Below are 14,657 nucleotides of genomic sequence, written 5' to 3'. Positions count from 1 at the left end.
TGTGAAAATTGGCCCATAACGAGTTAAACTTTTTGGGAAAAAGATATAGGTACTTTGCAAATTGCTTTAATTCAATTATTTTTCTTTTTCATATTTTAATACATAAACACGGTTTACCATAACAATTTTCTCATTTGTTCATTACAATTACAAATTATCAATTTATTTATTTGTGGAAAATTTGGAGGGTGAGGGGTGGTGTCAGCAATTTGGAGGTAATTTATTGATTAATGAAGCCCAAATGATTATTACCGTTAAATTTTATCACCGGTCTCAAACCATCAATAAACGATTTATAAAAGATTTTTTAAGAATCTTGTAAGGTTATTAAGGAATACCGTTCTTGAATTTTTGTTATGTCGGATTAAAATCCACCCAAAAGTTTTTATAAAGAAAAATTTAAGCACCTATCTCTATTAATTGTTATATTTCTCGTTTCATTCTTTATTCAGATTCCTACATTAGTAAGAAATAATAAAATATAGGTACTCTTATGTATTCGTGTTTTTTACTTACCCTCTTTTATTTATTTAATTTAGACAGGATATAATCCAAATTCGCATCCAATTAGAAGTATAAAAAAAACATATAAGCCTAGTCTTTTATAACCAAGTGTAATCAATTTATATTTATAATTATTACGCAAATTCTAAATAACAAAAACTTTTTCTTCGATTACCTACATTATTTTTATGTTACGCATGTAATTTTATGTTGAAAGTAAGTACTTCTTAATGTACAAGTTTTTTTAGCTGGCAGTAATTTAATAAGAGCTGTCAAAGTTAGCTGTCAATTCTGAAGGTCGTTTAAACAAAAATATAGTCGTAAACAATTCTACGAAATTAACATGTTGAAAGTTAATCCTTATTGACATTATTAGCAGACATATGTCCAAAAAAATGCTTTCGGAAATGGTTAAGTTTACCTCACAGCACAGGGCATTATATTGCTATCTTATAATGAGTGTTTGGATATTTTTAATTATTGCAGGTACACATTTTATTTTTCGTAATATTAATAATTACGAAAATACGATTAATAATAATGACATAACAAGTTTAATTTGAAACTGTTTACACGTTAATTTACGGAAAATTTTGTTCATATCGTAACATTAGAAGTTAGTGAGTATGTTTCAATATATCAGATTCCAGTTTTCAATATGGCTTTCTGCTCACCTTTTTAATGATCATTTTTAGTATTTTGTATTACAAAAAAAATATTTCATTATGCATACTTATATTTTATTGGTACGTGGCAGAGAGCAGAGTGAATTTTATAATACAGTTATTCATTTATTATAGTAAAAGGCTTATTTATATAATAAATTACAATGAACTTCCATCAAGAATTTTCACTTACAAACTTAAATGTTTTAAAAGGCTTTCTGATTTATTCTTAACTTTAAAATTATATTCTGATATTCATATCATCAGGGCAATATCCACTATTAATGATGTCAGCAATAAATTGCGCCAAGTGCTATATTTGTTGCATCGCCGAATATTGAAATATAATTATGTATTGTAGTCAATTTCATTATGACCCTTTTGAATATGATCAACATAAACTGTAATTTAAGTAGAATGTTTCAATTTAAAGGAATGTATAAATACATTGGCACAGAAGGATTAAGTAACACAAAGCAATATCCATACAGAAGGGAACATAAACACAATGTCAAAGGAGATAAATATAAGAAAATAACAAATAAATATTGTAATTCTGCTGAAAACATTTTTGTTGGTTCTGAAGGTACGTTCACTTTCATAATGCTACCTGTAGGCAATTGTTTCTTTATAGTATTTTCTCTGTGTCCAGGTGGATGAATAATACACTTCCGTGTGCGAAATAAAACCAGAACCCAGGATAAGTGTGTTTTGACTCGATGGCTGCTCTCAGGTGAAAATCCGGAACAAGGAAATCGAGTGGAGATAAATCCGCATTGTTGTGAAGTGGTTGGCGCCTACGCCTACCATTCTCAGGGTCCTGGGTTCGATTTCTAGCATGGTGGGCCTGAAATATTGATTTTAAAGGTTGTTTAAACTGAAATCTTTTACTGTTCCTGGGCTGGCACCAGAAGCATAAGATTGATCACCTTACCTTCTTGTAACAGATGACCGAAATATGATGCATTTGGTTTAACAGTGCAGTGCCCTATGCACCACTAAGTGCAGTGCCCGATGCACCACTAAGTGCAGAGGGGGAATGATGATGAAGATGATGTTATATTTTGTATTTTTAAATGGCAATTAGTATGTTATGTTACCTTTTATTACCATTTTATATTTTCAATAATCCAACCCATCGAGTCAAGACTGCATTCTCTCCAATTTCTTATATCCAAGGATTTAGGAATTCTCTCGATACAATCTTGTTAATTATTGTATCTATTTATGATTCTGTTATCGGTGTTTTCTTAGGTTTAGCAGACGAGTCATGGGCTCTACAAGGAATCATGATGGTAATCAGACACGGAGACAGGGGACCATTAACACATGTAAAAGGAATAGAAAGTGTTGATTGTAATGTTCCTCAGCCTTCGCAATTACTTCACAGGTATATATTTTTTTATAATTACATAACCATTAAAACTAATATTTATCCCCCCTTTTGGCTTCGCACAGTTATCAGTGATTTATATATTACGAACATTCTTTTAATTTGGACAAATATTTACGGTGTGCAAATAAATCATGTACATTTCAATCAAACCTATAGTCCTCTTTACACTTAACTAAATTAGAAATTAAATTGCATAAAATTTAAATTGTTGTTAAATTTAGAACACACTACTCAGCAGTGTTCGAGTATTCTAGAATGATAGTATTAGCAATATTTCCGTATGTGAAGTACTCTAACTGCATTGTTAACGATCTGAGATTTTTCTTTTTTAAGTTATTGTACATTATAGTCTTTATGTTTTTTAAACATAAAAAACTAAATATATCTATAAATACACATAATTTAAAGAAGTATGGAATTTAGGTAAATTGATAAAAAAATAAATAAGCCTCCGCCGGCCGGCCGGGCTGGGCGCATTAAGTGGTTGCTCCGTCTATTAAATTTTTAAAAAGGGGTATAGTGAAATTTTATGCAACTTCTTACGTAGCAATATAAATGTCAAAGTGTGGTGCATCAAGTGTGTGGTATTAACTAAGTGTGTTTATCAACTAAGTGCTTTTTAATATTGAAATAAATATAAGTGTTTCTTGCGATCGAACGCTATAATAGCCGCACGTACCTACTTAGAACTATAGTTTGTGTTACAGGTGATAGAATAAAACTGTGTCTTTTATAAATAGTGTAGCCAGTTTTAAATTATTTATACATAAATATTCTGGGCTGTTGAAAATAATAAGACTAAAAAGCTACCCGGGTACCGCCGGTACCGGGTACACGAAATCAACATAGTATTTTCCTGGAATTCCCTTGTCCCCGTCTCAACATGTGGGTAAGTGCAGGCCAGCACTGCAGCCAGCCAGTAGAGCAGTCTCTGCACGTGGCGACCAGATGGCCTAGCGAGCAGCAACCAGCGCTAGCGGCCGCGACCCGGCGGTCAGCGGCCAGCCTCCTCGCATCCCCTGCATCCCCCGCGCCAGCACTCCTACCGGCGCCCACCGCGCCCCTGCAGTCGAGTGACGCCCCGCACCCCGCCACCGCACCACCGCGCGACAAGCCGACAGCAAGAGAGTGAAAGTGAAGTAAAAGGACAAAACAGTATAGGCTAGATTATAAAGGACTTTTAATTAATATTATAAAACGAGGTGTAGGTACTTGTACCGTATATTGCTTAACTGTGTAGGATACTAAGTTAGTTTATATATATAATGTTGATAATTAATTAAGTGTATATTTTTAGTATTATGTGGGAAGAATGTTAAGTTATAAGTTAGTTTTAATGTCATGGTAGAATGGGAGAATGCCGCTAGCTGACCGCGATGAGGCTCGCAACCCATCAGGTCGCTTCTCTCGGGGGGGCGCAAAGAGGAGGAATTCTCAGGAATGTAGAATTGCCACTTGGAATGTAAGAGGACGTATGACTGATAAGATGAATGAACTGTGTGATATAATTAAGAATAAATGTATAGATTTATTGTGTGTCTCTGAGACTTGGAAGAAAGGGAGTGGTTCGATGGAGCACGGTGATACTCTGGTTCTCTGGTCCGGTCTCCCTGAGACGGACAGAGCTTGCCGGGGTGTTGCTGCGTTTCTATCGCCAAGAATGATAGAGGGCATGAATGAATATGAATTTGTAAGTGAGAGACTCATGTTTGTCAGATTTAAGGTCGGACTGACAAGATTGCTTGTTATCATAGGATACGCTCCTGTCAACTCCGACTGTGAATCTGAGAAGGACGAGTTTTGGACGAGTCTAATGAATGTGATGAATGGGAAAAAAGATAACGAAAGGATAGTTTTGGCTGGAGATCTTAATGGTTGGGTGGGAACAAGGAGAGATGGGCTGGAGTCAGCTCTAGGTATGTTTGGGGATGCAAGAGTGAATGACAATGGGAAAAGACTGCTAGAGGTATGCCTGGAATGGAACCTTTTTGTATCGAATACATTTTTCGAGCATAAAGGAATCCACCAATACACATGGGAGAGAGGAAATGAAAGGTCGATTATCGATTATGTCATCATTGACTCTAGATTGAAGCCTGTAACTGTCGACACACGTGTGTACAGAGGGGCCGAGATGGAATCAGACCATTTTTTAGTGGTCTCAAGGGTGATTCTGTTTAAGGGATGGCGGTCCCAAACAAACAAAGTGCAGGCTCCTTCTAGAGTCAAAGTTGAAAAACTGCAAAATGCTGACATAAAAGATAATTTTGAAAGATCTGTGAGTCACAGACTGAACGAAAAAGATGTAGAATGTATGGGTATAAATGATATGTGGGAGTGTTTGAAAATAAGTATGTGCGAGGCGGCGAAAGAAGTGTGCGGTGTGACAACGCTAAGGAGAAAGAAAGGTGATGCGTGGTGGGACGACGAAGTCAAAAAACTCGTTAAAGAAAAGAAGGATGCGTGGATAAATTTGCTTGCTGTAAAAAAGAATACAATTGAATATGAATCGGCTAAACGCGTGTATGGTGAAAGTAAGAAAAAGGTTAAGCAGGGTGTATGTGAACGGAAGAAAAAATTGAAGGATGAAGAAGGAATGAAAATGACACACAATTTCCATGAAAACATTAAAGTTTTCTGGAAAGCTGTGAAAAACTCCAGGAGTAGCAGTGAAAGCGGAGGCATGACAGTTGTTAAAGATAAGGATGGAAAAATGGTGACTAGTGAGAGTGGAATAAAAGAGAGATGGAAGGAATACTTTGAGGAAGTTTATGAATCGCACACTGGTAACTCGGGCGGTGCCGATGTATCGACATTATCCGAGGTGTGTTTGAACGCAAATGATGAGGAAAGTCAGATTAGTATGAAAGAAATTATCAGTGTTGTCAAATGTATGCGGAATGGTAAAGCGCAAGGGTATGACTGTATTTATTTGTTTATTTGTTGATTTACACGCCCAATGGGCTTTTACATATTTTAGAAATTACATTTAAGTGCAGCAGTGAAACATAAGTATGTAGATTTGGTAAAAATAAAAGATAACATAAGAAAAGCTAAAAGATACAATAATAAGTAAAAATCAGGAAATGTACCAACATAGGTATATGGTACATAGAAAAATATTTAAAAAATTTACATATGAAAACATACACGCATACATATACATACATATAAGTTTATACATTATTAAAGAGATACATGAGAAAAAGAAATAGTAAAAAAAGAAAAATATTAAGAAATTTTACATAAATTAATTTATAACCTTTTGAATACTTAACCTATATTTATATAAAGACAGACAAAATATATCAACTTCACCATACTCGTTACCTAGCCGGTGTAGTCTAGGTATTGGTGAATTGTAATAATAATTGTGACTGCCAGGAGATTCAAAAAATAACGTTAGCTGCCGAGTATTTCGAAGAGGTACTTTCAAGCTGATAACACTAGTTAATTCCGGGACGTCCAATACGCCATTCGCTATTTTATATAAATTTAATAAGTCATTTATAATTCTTCTTTTACATAGAGTTGACATATTTAGTGTACATAATAAATTATCATAATCAATATTTTCAGCGGGTATATTAAGTTTGTAATTGATGAATCTAAGGAATTTACGTTGTACTCTTTCTAACTTTAAAATATGAACATTGTAATAAGGTGACCAAATTGTTGAATTGAATTCTAAATTACTTCTAACCAAGGCAGTAAATAGCACTTTGAGGGTAGTGATGGAATTAAAATCCTTTACGGTTCGCTGCAAATATCCAAGACATTTCATTGCCTTATTAGTGATGGTATCAATGTGAGGAATAAATGTCAATTTTTCGTCAAAAACTATCCCCAAATCCTTTATTTGTGTAACTCTTCCCAGATTGATATTATTAATGTTGTAATCGAATATTATGGGTTTTTTACTTCTTGTAAATGATATTACACAACACTTGTCGACATTTAAATAAAGTTCATTTTTCTGGCACCAGTTGTACAGCCTTACCAAATTAGACTGATAGGAAAAAATTATGGATGGTTCTATCGGAGTATGGAGTGAGTGACAACCTTGTCCGCGCTATTGCTTCTCTGTACAAAGATAGTGTAGCGTGTGTAAGGGTAAATGGGTCATTAACTTCCTGGTTTGACATCCCTAAAGGAGTCAAACAGGGATGTGTAATGTCACCGTGGTTATTCAACATATACATGGATAAATGTATGAAAGAATTGAAAAGTATGGATGTGGGAGCGAAAATGAGTAATCTAACTGTCAGTTGCCTTCTGTACGCCGATGACGCAGTCTTCCTAGCTGACAGCGAAGAGGAACTGCAATCCTTGGTTACAAAGGTTTACGAAGTGTGCAAGGAGAGTGATTTGCTAATGAATGTGCAAAAGTCGAACGTCATGGTCTTTGAAAGAAATGTAACTATGACTGAATGTAAGATTGTAGTAAATGGAGATAGTTTGAAACAGGTCGAAGAATTTGTATATCTGGGTAGTATGTTTACTAGAGATGGAAATATGGACAAGGATATTGAAAGGAGGGTTAGTGCCGGTAACAGAGTTAATGGTGCCTTAAAGTCTGTCGTAGCAAATAAGTGTCTATCGCAAGAGGCTAAATTAGCAGTTCATAATGGAGTTCTGGTACCAACCCTAATGTATGGAAGCGAAGCATGGAGTTGGAAAAAAAGGGACGAAAGTAGACTGAATGCTGTTGAAATGCGATCCCTCAGGCGAATGTGCGGAAAAACAATGTATGATAGGTGCCCTAATGTCGAAATTAGAGCAGAATGCAAGGCTGAGTTAAGCATTATCGACAAAATTAAGAAAGGTCTTTTGCGATGGTTCGGTCATGTGGAGCGAATGAATGATGAAAGAACGGCTAAAAAGATTTATGATACGAATGTGTCTGGTTGTAGAAGTCGAGGAAGGCCGAGAAAGACATGGCATGATCAAGTACAACAAATTCTTGAAAGTGGTCATGTGAAAAGTCGGAATAATCGACGTGCGTGCACGAGAAGATGTATGAATGTGAAGGAAGCAAAGGAAGTGTGCCAGGACAGAGTGGTGTGGCGTTCTATCCTCTCTGCCTACCCCTCCGGGGAAATGGCGTGATGGTTAGTTAGTTAGTTAGATAAAAAAATATACTATGAAAAAACCTTTTTAGCTCTCTCCAGCAAAGTGTGTAATAAATTTGGAGATAGAGCACTTTACATAGCACACATCGATTTATTTTAATTTCATTATTTAGCAATATTTTGTATATTTTTTCATAAGCAGTATTTTTTATATAAAAAATAATCTTTTTCAATAATAGATCAAACCAACTGGCCCATAAAGATCTTTTATCAACAGATGGAAGAAGCGAAGAAATATGTATTTTCAAAGATATGCAGAATGGTGAATGTTACACTGTGTAAAGTGGCCACTTAAACCAGCCAATGACAGGTTGCAAGCCCTCTAAATGCCTAGAATTGCATATGCCCTTCTCTATTGTATACTCATCTCTGTTGTAATATATTTATCAATGTTCAGTTGTACATTTAGATAATATAGTTAATATTTTATGTTAGGATTTTATCCTGCAATATGTATTCATTAAATTATATTCTCTATACCTAGAACCACAATGTGATAATTGAGTACACAGGTGGAAGAATAACCTAATCCACAAAAGTAAGTTTCGAGATAATCGCAGTTAAAGTTTTTTCAACCTTTGTTTGGATTTAAAAATTTTTTTTTTTTCCTATGAAAGTTGTATTTTTTATTCAGCTTTTAAATGAGGTTAAAAAATGAGTTATTTGCATATGTACATGTTAATACGGCCTTTTGATTGAGTGAATGTCTGAAGTCGTTCTTATATCTGATGAGTAAAAATGAGTCAAGTTGTACATTTTCTTTACCAAAACCAAGGACTAACTCGAGAGGCATGTTAATATTTTTGCATGCCGCGACATCTGTTAACAACATAGGGTGACTATTGTTTGTATGGTGATGGCCAAGGCATGCAGTATACAAAATATGCATTAGCCGGATGAACAACCTAATGGACGTTACATTGTTCTTCTGTGTCCTCAATTTTTTAAACATTGTTTATAGGTATCAAGAGTACATAACAAATATGACAGCTCTGGGGAAAGCTCCGTGGTCGCAGTCTCCCGGGCCCTTCCACAACCTCCCCCTGCTCCCCGGGGCCCCCGAGGGGGCGTGTCGCCTGGGGCAGCTCACCCCCCGTGGCCTGCTGCAGCTCCTCACCACAGGGAGCCTCCTGGGCCAGGTTTACACGAACAAGCTCGGCTGGGACTTCTACGGAAATAAGACTGAAAAAGGTACTTATTATGTTCTCTCTCTGCCTCATGACGCTACAGCCCATATCAAGTTTCGGTCTTCTGCAACTTTCGCCTCCAACTCCATCTGTTCTCAGCTGTCGTTTTTTGCCACCCAGAGAAGCTGCGCTGCATTCTCACTTTTCTTTTTTTTTTAAAATTTTAAGCTGTTATGATTTACCCAAATATTTCAATCTTGAGGGCCATTTTCAACAGGTTGTAAATGACTCATTGGAAAATGGGAATCAAGTTGTGATAGAGTGGGGTTCGAATCACGGAGCTCTGATCTATGAGTTCGCGACACTAGCCACGGGACCACAACCCGGTTCCTTCACTTCATCATCTCATCTCCGCCTTGGTCTTCTCACCAATCTCCTTCTGCCTGGGTGTCCACTCATTAGTCTTTTAGGGACACGTGAATCAGGCATTTGCTGCACATGCCTGTCCCATCTCAATCTAAGCAGTTTCATATGTGTCAAGATGCTTGGGGCCTGGTAGCCTTGGGGCTATACAGTTCATCGTTAGACCGAATCCGCCACTGATTACCTTCTTTCACTGATCTGCAGATTCTTTGCGGTACTTTCCTTAAAAAGTTGTCCAGCATCTCAGCCATTCTCACACCCCTCACACCCATATCCCAATACATTTCGCGTAATTGTTTTATATATAGTAATTTTGGTTTATTTATGAACAACAACAAAAAATATTAAAATCTGACGGGATGATAAACAGGGTATCATTAGAGAATTCAGTAATAATATAAAAATTTTGATTATCGCATAATAAAATGCTCTAATATTGTCATTTGTTCTTTTTTCCTGAATTTTAGAAATTTTTTTGTAGTTAAAAAGTAAAAACGAAAAGTCCCAATAAATCACTTTTTAGCAGTTTGCCATCAAGGGCTTTTTAAGATTACATTGAACTTTTTATCTAAATTTGTTGCAACGGAGAGGGATAACATTTTTGAGAAGGGAATATGGATATCCAGGCATTTACTTGGCTTATGACCTGTCATTGGCTGGTTTAAGTAGCCAAATGTAGATGTTTAAACATAGGCAGAATGCTGAATGTTACATAGTGTGTAAAGTGGCCACTTAAACCACAAAGTCACAGGTCATACGCCCTGTAAATGCCTAGACTTCCATATTCTCTTCTCGAAAATATTTTCCCCCTCTGTTACAACAAATTTAGATCTTAATAACTCTCTAGGGAGGAAATCTAGCCTGTCTAAAAACATTTGGCCATACTCAAAAATTGTAGATTAAACTTGCACAGAACACTCTGGCTTGAGAATAAACACATTTAATTGTTGTGTTCTCACCGGGAATCTACTACTAACTAGCTAACTTAGCATTGTGTGTGTGAGTCAAGGGTCTTAGCCATTACGCTGCGGAGGTCTATGTTTATATTCATGCATTAATATTAGCAATGTTTCACAGCTCACACAGCTCTTAAAATAACTATTTCTTATCATAAATTGATTATTTATGTTTCAGATATCGACTCTTCCAGTAACACTCTGAAATTTACTGGCAATGTGAATGCAAATAAAGAGCTCGATGTCACCAAGAAAACAGTTGCTCCTCCAAACTCTCCTGTGAAAACTCAACTTGTTGATGACAAAAACTTAGCTCAATCTTGGAAACCCAAAGATGGTAAAAAATGTTGATTGTTTCTACATTGTTCCTTTGAATATCTTTGCTATATTTTTTTACCACTCAATATACTAATTTAAAAAAAAAAAGTAATGCAGGTATATAATTGTAAGGTTCAATTACTAAAACGTGTTGATTGCTTGTTTCAGTTGATGAGAATTTAGGCAAATAATAATCTACAACATTTTAATTTCTAATTAATTTGCATCTGCTATCATTATATTATAATAGTTCGCAAATTTAGCTATACTATTATATGCAAGATTTTTTTCCTATCATATCAACTTTATAAAGTACAGATAAATTCCTATATAACTGTTGATGTCCCGGGTCAGTGGTGAAAACACATTTCAGACCAACAGATTTCCCGGTTTATTTTAATATTTAAAAAATGATCTGCAATATAGAAATAATTAATCCATATAAAATTTGCAAAAAACTAAACATAAAAGACAAGACATTATGTTTATTTTCCAATGAATTTCTATGGATATTTGTATTGTGAATCAAAATTTTATACATTTTATTTATATGTCTTTATTTGAGAAAATTCACATTTTTTCATTATTAAAAAAAAAATGCAATGCTAAAAGTTTCAGCTTTATTTATATTATCGTAATGTTAAATGAATTATTTTTATGCTCTGTTCAGGTGACATAGTGGTGCATAGCACACGCTACAGACGAGCCCTACAATCTGCCCTGGCTTTACTGTGGGCTACCCTGGGAGGTGGCGGAGGAGGTACAGCAGGAGTGGGTTCTGCAGTAGCCAAGGAAAGTCCGAGCTTGACCTTCTGTTCGGAAGATTGTGCTTGTCCTGCTGCGGAGTACTACGCTCGGTTAGTTCTCGTTGTGATCTAGTTTATAGCATTTACAGTTACTAAGACAATTAACAAGAGTCAAGTGAAGCAAGAAGTACATTACAAATCCAAGGATAAAGCCATTTAATACTTTTACTCATATACTGATTTGTATCCTATATGCTATTCTGCTAAAAGGTGATGATGCCGCTTGTAAAATATAATATTGCGTATTTTTTTTTTCATAAATTTAAAAATTGTTGACAGTACTCTACCTTGAAAAGGAAGGAAAATAACTATATGATAACAACAAGGACTGGAGAATAAAAGGTAGCGACATCTGGAAAAGGAATTTATTCTCAGTTCTCAAAAAAAATTATTTATTTTTAAGATCTTAATAAAGATCAGAATAATTTTTTGAGAGATATCTTGCTCATGGTTTTAGGCAATTCAACAGTTTTGGCGAGGTGTATGCCACTGTACTGGTTAAAACTGTATGTTTTTAAAAATAATTTTGCCTTTTTACTTATTGTGATGTACACATTATTATAATATGTATAATATATTTTTATAATATAAAAGTTCATATTTACGTATTATTTTTTCAGAAAAGTATCTCAAGAATCAAAGAAACGGCTTCTCTCTCACTCTACTATTGGAGATCTGGTATCCCAGCTGTCCAACATTGTTTTTCAGTCACCCTCTCAGTCTTCTAAGGATCCTCACATTTTGGAAGATGCATTCCTCGCTTATTTATGTCACACCGCTTCATTACCTTGTTTAGAAAAAGCAATCGATGAACTACCGAAAATTGAAAATTCTCTTAAAAAGGTCAATGGAAGAGCGTCTTTTGTTAATTCCAAATTAAGTGGAAAACTTCGAAGTCTTTTACAAGAGAAAGATACCAATTCTCATCATTCTAATATCATTGACCGTTCGCCTAAATCGTTTCATCGATTTTTTTCCTTGGATGAGTTACTCCGCAGCCCCGATATTAATAGGAATGTTCGTGAAGCAAATTCAAAACTGAATAATCCTCCTGGAAATCGAAAGTCTCCAATTTTGGATTTCGACAGTCAAATGGAAAAAGAAAAGATCGGTTATTATAAACAGAAGATGATGGAGAATGCAGACGTGAATTACGAAGATGTTATTTTAATCAAAAGAAATATGGACGGAGATTTTAATTTTAATGGTGATAATCTTAATAACCCTATTGCAGAAGAGGAAGAAGATGATTCGGAAGATTACGGTGAAAAAGAAGAGAGCGAGAATCTTAATAAAAAACCTAATACGGAAACATTGTGCGTCAAAAAAGAACAAGTCACGAGTCTATTTGCTTACACAGATTGGGAAACAAAACAATATGCCAAGAGCATCAATTTGAAAAAAGCTTCTCTACTTCGTGCATTTGGTATGATTCGTCAAATAGTTAAGTACATACTGAAAATGATCTCGGAAGGTAAACCAAAATTAGTTTTATTCTCAGGTCACGATAAGACCCTTCAATTCCTAAGTCTCGCTTTGGGTTTAGCGGATGAACATTTTCTTAATATTAACTATGCTTCTAGAATGATAATTGAGATCTATAAAAATGAAGACAGAGGGTATATAAAAAATAAGAAAAATTCTAACTCCAGATTAGACAATAAAAAACAGAAATCGGTGGCCCCTCTAGATTTCTTTCTTCGAGTTGTAATGAATGGTCGAGATGTTACTCAGCAGCTTAGTTTCTGCAGAGGGAGTAGAAGTATATTAGCAGAAAACCTCATGAAATTTAACAGTAGTCCCTCAGAAGGAAAAAATAAATCTTACTTATGTAGAATTGAAAATATCATACGGTTCACGCATGAAGATTATTTTAGTATATTTAACGCTTCTAATTTCAAAGATGCCTGTACTGTTCGGAAGTTTTAATTTATTTAAACTTTTCTTTTGTTGGATAATTATTTGTAATTTATGCATACCTATATACGAGTATAAATATCACAAGGCCCGATGATAATCTACTGTACGTATCAAATTCTGTTTGAGCTATAATGGTCACAGTGTAAGAAATCTCAAAATACTCAAATATGACATGTATTGTAAAGATAAAAATACATAATCATTTATGTGATAATGCGAAAGGTACAAAAGCAATATGGTCATTATTGGAAGAATTTCTGAAGGTATTTTTACTTCTCATAGAAGTTTACAATTTACTATAATTTTTTTTTTAAAGTGGTATTTTTTATATCCCGCAATTTTTTTTTTTTTTTTATCATTTATCGTAAAAAAAATATGCATAGAAAATGTGTATTACATTTTAAAAATAAGCAGATCTGTGGTTAATGATATAAAAAAAAAATATTATTGTATACCCACACACACGCCATGCCTTTGTGGTATTTTTTTTAATATGATGGTGTATTTTGTATTTGTAACATTTATTGTAAAAAAATAAAAAATACCTATGTGAGATATTTAAAAAAAATCTATAATACAAGGTACATAATATATAAACGTGCAAATTTTATTAGCATTTAAGTGTAAATTTCGTATGGCATTGTATGTGTTAATTGCATTTAACAGTTAATTTTCAAATTTATTTGGATAATTTTGAAACAATTACTTAATACATAGTTTAATTTTTAAAATTATTTGGATACAATGAAGAAGTTCAGTGGTTTTTTGTATATTTTTATTTGTCAATAGACTATTAAACTAAAGTAAACAATATTTTTATGTATTGTATTATCATCGCCACGATTTTTGTAATTTTTTAATTACTCCACGCGTGACGTCATTTTAGTTGTAAAATAAAATAAAGATTGTCGAGAAAAGTATCTAGTCTTAATGTAAATTCTGCATAATTTTAAGTTGATTGTCATGTTGTGGATTCTAAATCTTAAGTCATTGTTATTAATTATTACTGCACTAGGTAATATTTTTTCTTACGTTCCTCATTAAAAAAAGGTTCTTGAAAACCGTACACTCCATCTTCTAGTCTGTTTTTTCATTGGTATAATTCGAATTATGAATTCCTGTGATATTTTATTACTTTTTATGCTATTTTATGTGCAAATGTTTTGTATGAACTTTTTTTAATTGTTTTGTCATGTCTGCGATAATGATAATTTATGCAATTATGACATAAGTCAATATAAACTGCTGCAGTTTTTTTATGTTTGGTGAAAATCTGTAAAAAAAATCCGTAAATGTTTTTTTACACTTAAACAATAAGTTTTTTTGAAAATATACAGCTAGTTATTGATTTTGGAGATTTCGGACAGAAATAATAATACACACAATATTGTGTACAAGGGGTTTTATTCT

At 34.1% G+C, this 14,657-nt stretch overlaps 1 protein-coding gene across 2 annotated transcripts; it reads left to right on the top strand.

The window, feature by feature from the left end:
* Positions 1-775: 775 nt before the first annotated feature.
* Positions 776-13,468, top strand: LOC148283971 (uncharacterized). Of its 2 annotated transcripts, XM_088242868.1 has the most exons (7): positions 776-990; positions 1,603-1,755; positions 2,424-2,559; positions 8,659-8,888; positions 10,382-10,540; positions 11,192-11,378; positions 11,948-13,468. In XM_088242868.1, exons 1-7 carry the CDS (start codon positions 888-890, stop codon positions 13,254-13,256), a joined length of 2,277 nt encoding a protein of 758 aa, XP_088098994.1. In that variant the 5' UTR covers positions 776-887; the 3' UTR covers positions 13,257-13,468. The 2 variants fall into 2 exon arrangements, with proteins under 2 accessions (XP_088098994.1, XP_088098995.1); XM_088242869.1 differs by lacking the exons at positions 776-990; positions 1,603-1,755 and having other exon boundaries at positions 2,409-2,559.
* The last annotated feature ends 1,189 nt before the right edge of the window (positions 13,469-14,657 follow it).

Source organism: Micrasema longulum, unplaced genomic scaffold, assembly GCF_059751315.1.
Source record: "Micrasema longulum isolate JH-2025_06_02 unplaced genomic scaffold, ASM5975131v1 h1tg000173l, whole genome shotgun sequence".
In the NCBI taxonomy this organism is placed as follows: Eukaryota; Metazoa; Arthropoda; class Insecta; order Trichoptera; family Brachycentridae; genus Micrasema; species Micrasema longulum.
Note: the sequence above shows the minus strand (reverse complement) of the source record. Positions and strands in the feature narration are given on the sequence as shown.

Bases quoted from the DNA above. Each gene is read 5' to 3' on its own strand.
- LOC148283971 (XM_088242868.1), top strand. From the start codon at position 888: ATGTCCAAAAAAATGCTTTCGGAAATGGTTAAGTTTACCTCACAGCAC. The intron at 1,756-2,423 runs GTACGTTCACTT...GTGTTTTCTTAG, and splicing joins CATTTTTGTTGGTTCTGAAG to GTTTAGCAGACGAGTCATGG. The intron at 2,560-8,658 runs GTATATATTTTT...CATTGTTTATAG, and splicing joins CCTTCGCAATTACTTCACAG to GTATCAAGAGTACATAACAA.